Raw genomic sequence first — 12,156 nt, 5'->3', positions numbered from 1 at the left:
GCAGAGGGACGCGGGTGGCGCTGTGGGTTAAACCACAGAGCCTAGGACTTGCCGATCAGGAGGTCGGCAGTTCGAATCCCTGCTCGGTCCCTGCTCATGCCAACCTAGCAGTTCAAAAGCACGTCAAAGTGCAGTAGATAAATAGGTACTGCTCCGGCAGGAAGGTAAACGGTGTTTCCGTGCGCTGCTCTGGTTCGCCAGAAGTGGTTTAGTCATGCTGGCCACATGACCCGGAACCTGTACGCTGGCTCCCTTGGCCAATAAAGTGAGATGAGCGCCGCAACCCCAGAGTTGGCCACGACTGGACCTAATGGTCAGGGGTCCCTTTACCCTTTACTTTTAAGAATGGGAGCATGTATTGGTGAAAGAATTCGACCTCACTGAAAGACACATTCCACACTGCACAATTTTAAACCCCAGGCATTATTTATGGCCTCTGTATTGACATTATCTATCTCCATATGTTCTCATTCAAAATTATTTATGGAAACCTCCACAAGGCAAAGTCAAGCCTGTATGTGTGATGAGAAATTTCTTCTTCTTCCACCTTGATTTCCACCCACTTCTTGTAATAGTTCCTTCCAAACACTTGGTGGGGGGGATTTATATGGCAGTAGGCTCTTCTTTTCTCACCCTCTGCTCCCTGCTATTCTTCTAGCATCTAGAATGCTGGAATCTAGTAGTGTCCTAGCTGCAAGCAGCCCTGGAAAACATGTTTCTGCAGGATTTTTTGCACCTTGCTACCATGGCACTGTGGGCACTGGAAAGATGGGGGGGGAAACGAATGAGGGAAGGGGTGAGGAACAGAGGAAGAACTGTCTGCCACCCCTGACCTGTCATCGTGTTAATTTGGAAGAAGGGAATGGGGTAATGAAGGGAAGGAACATTGTGTGTTGGTGACCTGGATACAAGCCGATTAAAGTGCAAGTCCAAATTAGGGTCTGTCTGGGTACTCATCCCATTTTCTGAATTTGGTAAAATAAATTATTATGATGGTGACAATCTCATCTAAATTATCTAGTTTTGACTCCTTTGTTATCTGCTAAATGTGTGCTCCTAGACACCCACCATATTCTAAACTACCGCCTGCTCTTGCGATTCATTTTAAGCTAAAAATATAAGGTTATCCTTCTGTCAGTCATTGCATCCTTATTTCCCTTTCCTGTGTGCTCTGTTCTGTATACAGGATCTCCTTTCCACAAACCTTCCACTTCTGCCGCCTCCAAGCTGTGCTTGTTTGGGGACTGTGAGCCAGCAGCCCCCTTTTGCCATGCAGAAAGCATCAAGCGGATCATGCCCAATGTTGGCACAGATGTATTGGTGCTGCCGAAATGTGGCCGGTGGATAGCTCTCAAAGTAAAAATGCAACATCGCACTCATTCAACAGCATCACACCCAAAAACACATCATAGACCAAATTATTTTGGTGTGTTTTTCTAAATGTATACCACTTAAATTGTTCAAGCTCCGTCACTTAGTGTTGCAGAAAACAATTATCAAAGTGCATTGTTTTGTCCCGTGTTTCTTAGGGACTTAATCCTCAGGACCAACAGGAGACTGGCTTCAGCCCCCACAGTCTCATTCTAGAAGTACATTGATTTGATCACTGTACCTCCGTGCTTTAGCACATTGTGAATAGTTTGACCAGCTGCAAAGGAGGACAAGACGCCAGTATCTAACAGTTATGTAGAACAAGGGTATGTTTCAGGGAAGAGGAAATGCTTTCTATACAACTCTGAAAGGCACAGGAACCCTGTCCTCCTTTACATATAGTTTTGAACTTCTTAGGCATGCTTTCAGAGCCACAAAACTGTTTCCTTCTGCCATCAGCTCCATGCTTTGTTGCTTCCTATGCCACCAGCAGCGCTTGCTTCTCAAATACTTTTCCACTAGGGGGTATGGCAGACTGTAACTTCACTTCCCTGTGATCTTCCTTTTATGTTTTCCTAATAAGTACCGTACCTACAAGGGAAAGAAGTGTGGTCATATGAAGTTCAGTCCACAATCTATAAGAATTTAAATGGCCTCATTTATAAAAGTAATTGTAGCCTGCAACTGAAAGTGATGCAGGAACTGCCGTATTGATAATGTTGCATCTCTCTCTTTCTGGCTTTCAGTTTGTTCCTTCATTGATGTGAAATCATATGCTTGGAATTAGAGCAATAATAATAATTCCGAAGATAAAAAATTGTTCATCGTGTGTGGCAAGGGTAAAAAACGGGGAGAGGAACAAAATATCATTAACATGGAATCAAGTCATCCTTGACAAATTGGCTGGAACGCACCATAAATGATGATAACCGTCTGCGACGTTATTCAGAGGCTGATGGTTTTTGTTTAAATCCAGTACGTAGCTGATATGAAAGTAGCATTACTGGGGGGAAAAACAAAAAAGTCCAGCAGAAATTCCAACTGAGGGGGTAATTACCGTATTTTTCGCCCCATAGGATACACCGCCCCATAGGACGCCCCAAGTTTTTTTGGGGGGGGGGAAATAAAGGGGGAAAAATTATTTCCCCCCCCCCCAGGCGCTTGTGGGGCCGACAGCGGGGAGAAGCGCTCCTCTCCCCGCCGCCCACCTTCAGACCAGGTCCGGGGACAGCGGAAAGACGCGCTGCGCCTCCCTGCTGTCCCCGGAGCTTGCATTTTTTTGGGGGGGGGGAATGAATAAAAAAAATTTATTCCCCCCCCCCAGCCGTGGCTGCCGCCCCAAGCCTTGCGCACACCTGCCCGAAGCACGGGGCACCCTCCGGAGGGCTCCCCGTGCTTCAGGCTGCAGGCTGCCGCCCCAAGCCTCGCGCGCCCAGCAGGACCTCCCACCGGGCGCGCAAGGCTTGTGGACACTCACCGGGGCTACAGGCTGCTGCCCGCAAGCCTTGTGAGCCCGCAGGAACTCCCGCCGGGCTTGCAAGGCTTGCGGATAGCTTTCTGAAGCCTGGAGAGCGAGAGGGGTTGGTGCGCACCGATGCCTCTCCCTCTCCAGGCTTCAGCGAAAGCCTGCATTCGCCCCATAGGATGCACACACATTTCCCCTTCATTTTTGGAGGGGAAAAAGTGCGTCCTATGGGGCGAAAAATACGGTAGTCTGTACATTTCAAGTAATTTGATTGATCAAGCAAACACTGTTTTGAATAGGATTAGGGTTGCTGTCTTACTAACCTCAATCTGCGCAATCACCTTTATATAAAATTGCGTTGTTAAATGGATGTAAATCCAGGATAACCAAAATGCTTTATTGAAAATGTGCATGAATGCAACTGACAGTGTGATCTAATTCTCAATTCTATGATTAAGATCCTTTTCTAGTCACCGAAGATACACAGCAGTGCCATGCTTCTCAGGCGTTTTGATTCATTTGACCAGCTGGGCTCTGGTGTTTTTATGTTTATGACCTCTTTTTCATCTTGCACAGTTTGTTGAATTTGTGTGTGATGTAATCTGCCCCAAAGGAGGCAATGTTCTTTACTCACCAGCTAGATCATGGGTGATATGTGAGAACAGTTTGTTTGCAATGAAATGCATCAGGTCATAAACACCATTACGCCCTTCAGTGGGAATTAGTATTTAAGAGTGGTGTCAAAACAATTGTGGTTAATATTAGCCAATCTTCAAGGAGGTGTGGTGAACTGAGTGAAAGAGCAATATCTCATATGTCACTGATGCTGGCATCAAAATCTTTCTCAGTAAGTCTTGGGAGGGGGAAGGTTCTTCTGTATCTTTATTTAGTGGTTTTTCTTTTTTTCCTGCTGGCTACACCTTCTTATATGCGTCAGTCAGATGCTGCTTGTCCCACAAATAGCATAAAGTAAAGCAGATACATCACCTTGCCAACAAAGGTAGGTATAGTTAAAGCTATGGTTTTCCCATTAGTGATGTATCGAAGTGAGAGCTGGACCATAAAGAAGGCTGATAGCCAAAGAATTGATGCTTTTGAATTATGGTGCTGGAGGAGACTCTTGAGAGTCCCATGGACTGCAAGAAGATCAAACCCATCCATTCTGAAGGAAATCAGCTCTGAGTGCTCACTGGAAGGACAGATCCTGAAGCTGAGACTCCACCTCATGAGAAGAGAAGACTCCCTGGAAAAGACCCTGGTGTTGGGAAAGATGGAGGGCACAAGGAGAAGGGGACGACAGAGGGCGAGATGGTTGGACAGTGTTCTCGAAGCTACCAGCATGAGTTTGACCAAACTGCGGGAGGCAGTGGAAGACAGGAGTGCCTGGCATGCTCTAGTCCATGGGGTCACGAAGAGTCGGACACGACTAAATGACTAAACAACAACAACAACAAAATAGTGTGCTGATCTTGACTATGGGAAATGTAGGCTGAATACCTCACTCTGCTATTGAGTTCCCCAAATGGACATATCGCTGTATTTGCTTGACTTTACTCAGAGGTTGCTTGTGAGGCTCAAATTGCCACTCTGAGCTCCTTGGCTGAAATGTGGGATGTAAACGTAACAAATAAATCTTGCCGCTTGGCATGTATATACCAATACCACCAACAGTAGGCAAGGCACTGTACAGAATACCAAAGTGGCAGAATCCCTCCCAAAGTCAGTGCGATCAATATTTGTTGTTGTTATCATTTATTACTTTTTATTTTTGTGGTATTATATTTCTCTTGCACATAATGAAAAGTCCAATTTTCCCTAGCGCACACACATTCTTATTGAATATTCAATAAGAGTTTGAGGCTCTATTAGCTACTCTTAAAAAACAAACAAACAGGGGGGAAATGGTTTTTATGAGCTGCTACTTTTCTACTCAGTCAGTTTCCAACATATCCAATACAGAATAAAATTATGGACAGGTTATGATAATGAAAACTGATGTGCAGAATTCATGTGAAGGAGGTCTGCACATAATGGGACAGGTATAGATTTCACTGCTGACATGGTCTCTATTGAAAAAAACTTTGCATTTCAACAAATTGCTATGGGATCTATTCCCATAAGAATGTAAGAACAGTCTTGCTAGATCAGACCAAATATTTACCTTTTACGCCATTTTGTTCCCAGGAGTCCTTTCTCCTCCTCATTCTAGAAAGATATATTTAATGACTCCAAATGAACATATTTTTTTCAGGAAGCGTGGTTTGCTTCTTCTCTCCCTTTTTATGTGTTTCAGTGGTAGCAGAGTCCAGGATAGCACCGCAAATCAATGACCTATCAAACTGGTGTATATTTCTTTTTCTTCGATACCTTTACTAGCTATAGTGGCACCAAAGTTATAAGTATTGATAACATGGTATGAGAAGAAATGGACCAAAAATATTTCCTTTTTCGCCACAAACGTTTAACAGTTTCATATGGACACACAATGTTAGCTACAATTCATGCTTTTGTTAAATAAAATACAGAATTTTTGTTAAATAAAATACAGAATTTTGTTAAATAAAATACAGAATTTTGCTACATTCCCCCCCACAACCAGCTTCAATCTGAATTGAGGAAAAGAATAACCTAGCTGTGTTTTAAGCCAGTAATGTGTACATAGCCTCATGTTCTAAAGGAAGATGTGGAATTCCCAAATTACTACGTTGTTACCATGCTGCTAAATTTGTCTGGATATAAAAAGATAAAGGTGATCCAGCAATTAAAAATATTGAACAAACCTTCTTCTGTGTCCCATTCTCTGGATAATAAAAAAGAAAAGGCAGCTTTTTCTAAAGTGTCAAATTGCTATTAATACCTTACTGTCCATATTACTACAGTAAGATTTCACTTACAACCTTCTTGCTTAAGGAGCTACGCCAACAAGTTTCACAATTTAAATTCCCCTTTTCCAGATAAGGAATTGTCTGTCTATACAAGAAACAATCTTGTTATAGAATTCTAACATACAATTCTCAAGAATTGGATGGATTTTGAAACTGATGACGAGTCAAGGCACAAAGATTCCCCTCTTAAAATACATTATACCATAAAATACATTATATCTTTGACATTATGGGATACACTTTTATTAGTTAAACCAGAGGTCAACAACTTTTTTCAGCTGTGGGCCGGTCCACCATCCCTCAGACCATGTGGGGGGCTGGACTATATTTTGGGGGAGGGGGAAAATGATTGAATTCCTATGCCTCAGAAATAACCCAGAGATGCATTTTAAATAAAAGCACACATTCTACTCATGTAAAAACACCAGGCAGGCCCCACAAATAACCTAGAGATGCATTTTAAATAAAAGCACACATTCTACTCATGTAAAAACACCAGGCAGGCCCCACAAATAACCCAGAGATGAATTTTAAATAAAAGGACACATTCTACTCATGTAAAAACATGCTGATTCCTGGACCATCTGCAGGCCAGATTGAGAAGGCAGTTAGGCCGCATCTGGCCCACGGGCTTTAGGACGCATACCCCTGAGTTAAACTGATAGCTCCACATGAATCTGGTGCCCACTAATTGTTTTCATAAAGAACTTCTTGTCATTGGATTATAAACAATTCAAATGTTTAATATAGAAACATGTCCTTTATACAGGGTGCTGACTTGATTTTAATATTTGAGGTGTCTTGCTGCTTACTAGATCTATAACATTTCAATAGACAAGTACCTCTTGGTTCTTTTGTTTTCAATTCTAGAGAATGATAAGAAGACACTGACTAGCTGTGCCTTCCTAACCACTATGTTGGTGCAAATGATGCAGAAAAAGTATTAGCTGTAGCTAAAATGTGTAAATGAGGCATAGACCTCTGGCTCGGAGTCATCATAAGTTCCTAATGTGGTCTTTAGTGATGAACCCTAGTTGAAAAATCAGCTGCTACTTAACATAATGCCAGGTGGTATGGACAGAAAGAAGCGTGACCTAATTGTGGATTTTGACTCAGGCTTCAGTCCTGAAACTGCTTATTTGTGAATGATCCTGTAGCTTATTTTGCAGTAATTTAAGATGTTTTTCATTAATGCAATGAATTATATAAGAAGATGCACATCACTTGTATGCACATCACTCCTCTAAAATCAGACTTCAGTGCCCCTGTGCCTATTAGTTTGGATGTGAAATGGAGCTACCTGAAAGCAAGATATTTCTGCATACTCTGTAGACTTCCTGTGTGTGCAGAACGCCCCCCCCCCCCCGCCCCAATTCCAAACAATAACCTATGATTAGTGACCAGTTACATGGAATATTGAAAAGCCACAAAATGTTGATTGAGGTGAAGGAAGGAAGGAAGGAAGGAAGGAAGGAAGGAAGGAAGGAAGGAAGGAGGCAGGGAGGGAGGGAGGGAAGGAACCATAGATACCAAGTATCTGAAGAAGTGTGCATGCACACGAAAGCTCATACCAATAACAAACTTAGTTGGTCTCTAAATGCTACTGGAAGCATTTTTTTTATATTTTGTTTCAACTACGGCAGACCAACACGGCTACCTACCTGTAACTATGTCCTATACAGGGATATTACAGGAGGGAAGAAAGTGACAATCACATCCTTTTAAAAAAATAAAATAAAAAATCCAGACCTTGCCCACCTAAGTAGCAATAAATCTTCAGGTTTGGGAATGATGAATGGATATTGATAATTATTGGAATAATAAAGGCAATACATTGGTACCCATTCATTACTCTTGGTACTTGTTGGTTCAACTTTCATTTTACTTTTTTACAAAATGTTTGGTTGAGTTTTACATTCATAACTAAATCAATATGCACCTTACTTTGATATTGAGATTATAAACATCTAGCTGAGCCTAATAAAACACACTGGAGATGATAAATTATCCTTGAATATATATTACATGTTATGTTCCTTAGTTACAAACCTCTTGTTTCACATCCTGTTTTGTAGCATGCTGGGGCCAGCTGTGACCTTCAAAGTGCACTCAAATGTCTTCAATATCACCACAGCCGATGTTGCCAAAGCAGCAGGTAAGAATCCTTATTGTCAAATGCACCCTTTTCTCCACCCACCATTGAATTTAGAAAGACAGTCTCAGACAACAAGAAGGGTCCTTATCACTAGAAGATTGACATTTAATGAAACAGACATTTGAAGGGGTGGAAGCCTAAATGGAAAACTTAAGTGTAGCATCTCCAACTCAATTAAAACTGCCTGACACTTCCTTATTTGTAAAAGAACTGAACTGAGCAGAGAATGAGGCCTGGATTTTTATAATGAAAGAGAGCCCACAGTGTTGTGTTTGAAAGAGAGAAAACGTACAGTTCTTAAATGAATATTTGACATCAGCGAGTTCCAGCCTAGTGTAGCTATACAGCACAAAAGAAGTATGACTACAATTAAGCCTTTATTTCTGGACTTCGGAATTGGCTATAAACGTGTTTGTGCTGTCAAGTTAATTTGACAATTCCCATGACCCAGAGATGGTAAGCATTGCAGATCAACAGCGAACGTCCTCCTCCAAAAGAGCCATGGCAGTGCAGTGCGGATTTGATTATAGTCATTTTGGAGTCTAGCCTTGATTGTAAATTGTTTTGCTGACCTGAAATCGTGCCTAGAATTCCACTTGGAGGCCCAAGGTTTGTTGCTGCCCTAGGTGAATTAAAAGTTTTCTGCTTCCTCACCTCCTCCCTGTACTGTGCTGACCAGCTTAACAATATCACATTAAAAGATTAAGAGCTGGCCTGGGTATTATTTTCTCGTCTCCCCGTTTAATGTTCCTTCCCCAGAAGGGGAGGAATAACCTCTCTCCCCAAGACATTATCAGTGCTGAGACAGGCACCCCCAAGTGGTTACCTGGTTTACTTTGGTGTCTGGGCAAGCTCTGTGCTGTAACTTTGCCCGGGGTAACTCAAGCGTGCTTTTAATGAGTAAGAACAAACGATCAAACTGGTTTGAAATTGTCGCTTATATAATCTCATGGGAGCTTCCGATGGCAAAAATACTACGCCATGAAAAGTACCGTGGATTGAATGTATGTACAGTAGATTGAATATCTTGGCGCTCAACTGTTCCACAAGTAACCTAGGAGGTAATACAGTGTGGTATTAAGTTAACCTGTAGATTTGTGCATTTGTAAGCATAGTCTATTGGCAAAACAGCGGGAGGCAATCCTAGCAGGGTGTGAAGGGCAAAGGCAGTGGCAAGTAGTAGTTGCCACCTGCCCTATCTCTTTTGTGATGAGCAGAAGTGTCACTGTTGCTGGGATGATATCGCCAACACTCTGACCCCCAGCTGCCAGTGCAGTCAAGGTCTGTGATAGTACTCAAGTGCATTAGACAGCTGTGCATGTAGAATCATAGAATCGTAGAATCATAGAGTTGGAAGAGACCACAAGGGCCATCGAGTCCAACCCCCTGCCAAGCAGGAAACACCACCAGAGTACTCCTGACATATGGTTGTCAAGCCTCTGCTTAAAGACCTCCAAAGAAGGAGACTCCACCACACTCCTTGGCAGCAAATTCCACTGTCGAACAGCTCTCACTGTCAGGAAGTTCCTCCTAATGTTTAGGTGGAATCTTTTTTCTTGTAGTTTGGAACCATTGCTCCGTGTCCGCTTCTCTGGAGCAGATAATGTATCCTTTATCAACCTCCACTGTATGTGTGTCTATCTCCTAATAAAAACTCCATGTACCCTTACCAACTTACAGAACCATGTTGCTTAGGAATATGAAGCACAACACAGTGAAAACGCAATGGACACTGTCAATTTCTGTTAATTTCAGTTGCAGAGTTTAAGCATGCACTTAACTTCCTACAGAAATTAATTGAGTGGGCTTAACTCTGCCTTCACCAGTGTGGTTGGGCAGATACTTGGAGCTGCCTTGTTGATAGTAATGTCACCACAGGCCACCTGGGTGAGGCTGAGAAGGGGCAAGGTGGCAGCAAGGTTTGTGCTGTGTGTGTGACCCATGGAAGCAATGGATTGGCTCTGCCAGTGTATCCATGCAACCCTAAACAGACCTTGGGGGGTCTCAAATTTCAGTGGTGCCCTGTGCGATGCTAGAATTTGGCACCCCCTGAGTCTCAGCTTCCATTCCACATTGTAGTTCCGGTGCCCTTGTGGCACCCCAAGGCTCTGCAACCAGTGTGACTGGTCACACTCTCCTAAATCCGCTTCTGCCTAAAGTCATCACCACCCTACCCCAACCCCTTCCAGGTTAGCTGTAGCAAAGCCAGTGCCAAGAGGGTGGTCCTACCACACTCGCCACTATTTGTTGACTGGATTGTGGTCCTGGTGTTTTGTTTTGTTTTAATAAATGCACTGGATATCACCAATTAAAGTCCTTTAAAATTGTCCTCTTTGAGGTATTCTGTATACATGCCATTGACTGAGGTGCAGTTACTTCATTTGAATCCAGGGCCTGTACTTACTTCTTTTGTGCCCCGTGAAGACAAATGCTTGTTTAGTTTTAGTACTTTGGTTTGTCTTAGGCAGTGGAATTGCTTCTAGGAACTCAATATCCATTCTAGGGTCGACAATGCTTAAGGGAAGAATAATTTACTTGTTGTTTACAAAACCCCAGTTCACAAAACCTGTAGGTTTTTAAAATATAACTTTTATATGCATCTCGGTAATTTACCCTCCACCTAAAGGACAAGCTTTTTAATCCTGTCGCGTCTCTTTGGAGTTGATTGCATGGAGGAGTAGAGGACGAAAGGGCAGCATTTAAGAGTTTCAAGAAATAGTTCATATTGCCAACATATCAAATTTCATTTCTTTGGATATGAAAGTCATATTGTTATATACTGAGCTTGGATCCTAGAACAATACACAGGCACGATCCTAGAAGGCAGCAACCTGATTAGTCTGCAGGAACAGCCCAATCAAGCTCCAGGAGGACGTGAATGAGCAACCTGATTGGCCAGCAGGAAAAGTCCAATCAGGCTCCAGGAGGGGAGTTGAATCAGCCAATCACACGGGACCCATTGTGTAAATAGTGTACAGTATATATAGCCAGAGGTTTTGGGGAAAAGCACTCACTCACTGTTTACTATGAGCTGAAATAAAGAGCATGAAATCAACACTCAACTCCGAGTATATTTCACATATGCATTATAGCAGATGAGGTCATAAAAACAAAATAACCCACACATTCCATGGACATATATATTAATACTGAATGGCAACCAGCAAGGGGGTGGGGGAATATATAGCACCCCTTCCAACTTCACACCCTCACTGCCCCCTGATTACTTTGCTGGGATCTATAGTTCTGTGCCAGAATGTGACTAGACCAGAAGGGACTCTGGTAAAGAACAACAATTTCCAGCTGTCTCTGCCTTCTCTATGGTGTTGGGAACTGATGCTCCAAGATTTATTTTGGAGCAGGAGCGATGATGTCATCTGTCGAAACACCAGGGAAATTTATGGGTCCTCCTTGCTCCAGCTGGTGAATGAGACAAGAAGGAGGCTTCCGTGTTTTGCTATTTGTGGGACACATTAACACAGAGGAAATCTGAGAATGAGAGGGGGAAAACTGTGATACTTGCTCCCCCTGTTTTTGATGGGGTTCTTGTCTCATGCTAGCAACTTATGTGGTAAAAACTTCTTTGGAAAATGGCTTGCATTTCTGATTTAATGGCTGCATTAAACATCTCTTCAGTGACTGTCACTTTATCTTAATCAATTGGGTATTATGCTAATATTTGGGTGTGGCCGTGTGTCAACGCAGCTCATTGTATTTTTGGACCTTGTGGTGTGGACACGCAGAGCTCCTACAGTTCAACATTTGCCACACCATTGCTGCGCCTTTACCTCTCATGTCATCCCTGTTTGGCAGGTTCCTGCCTTGGGACTAGTTCCCCATAAAAATGCATAAACTCCATTTCCTCTCTCCCCTCCAGGTGTGTATTACAGACAATATTGTGGAGAGCTGTAAAAGTAATTTAAAAGCAAACCAAGCAAAGAAGAAATATTTAGTATGCCTTCTGATAATGTTCATGGCATTTCTCTCCCCGTCCCTTTGCTCCTTTTCAGAACTAGAAGGCATGCAACATGGTAGTTATTGTCAAAGTTTCTCCCTATACGAGACAGTCCTGTAGGTCCCACAGATATATTGTAAGTGTAATTATAATTTAAGTAATTGCTCCGCATATAGAAGTTGCTTTTGGGAATCCTATCCTTAAATAGTCTAACTGTCTGCAAATTATCTTTAACAGAAGCTTGTCACCTAGGGATATAAGCTGTTCATAGAAGTTTTCAAGGAAACAAAAAAGCCCATTAAGATTACCTTGGCATAGTCAATAA

The 12,156-nt window shown here is 42.6% G+C and overlaps 1 protein-coding gene across 1 annotated transcript in view; it reads left to right on the top strand.

The window, feature by feature from the left end:
• PTPRN2 (protein tyrosine phosphatase receptor type N2) overlaps nt 1-12,156 on the top strand; it is a gene marked incomplete at its 5' end in the record, with an annotated part of 436,031 nt that overhangs the window by 50,644 nt on the left and 373,231 nt on the right. Inside the window, one exon of the mRNA XM_081881778.1 lies at nt 7,797-7,876. Within this exon, the coding sequence (XP_081737904.1) occupies nt 7,797-7,876 (80 nt within the window). The remainder of the gene's footprint in view (nt 1-7,796; nt 7,877-12,156) is intronic.

This window comes from Podarcis erhardii, assembly GCF_964252035.2.
Source record: "Podarcis erhardii genome assembly, chromosome: 12".
Lineage (NCBI taxonomy): Eukaryota > Metazoa > Chordata > Lepidosauria > Squamata > Lacertidae > Podarcis > Podarcis erhardii.
Note: the sequence above shows the minus strand (reverse complement) of the source record. Positions and strands in the feature narration are given on the sequence as shown.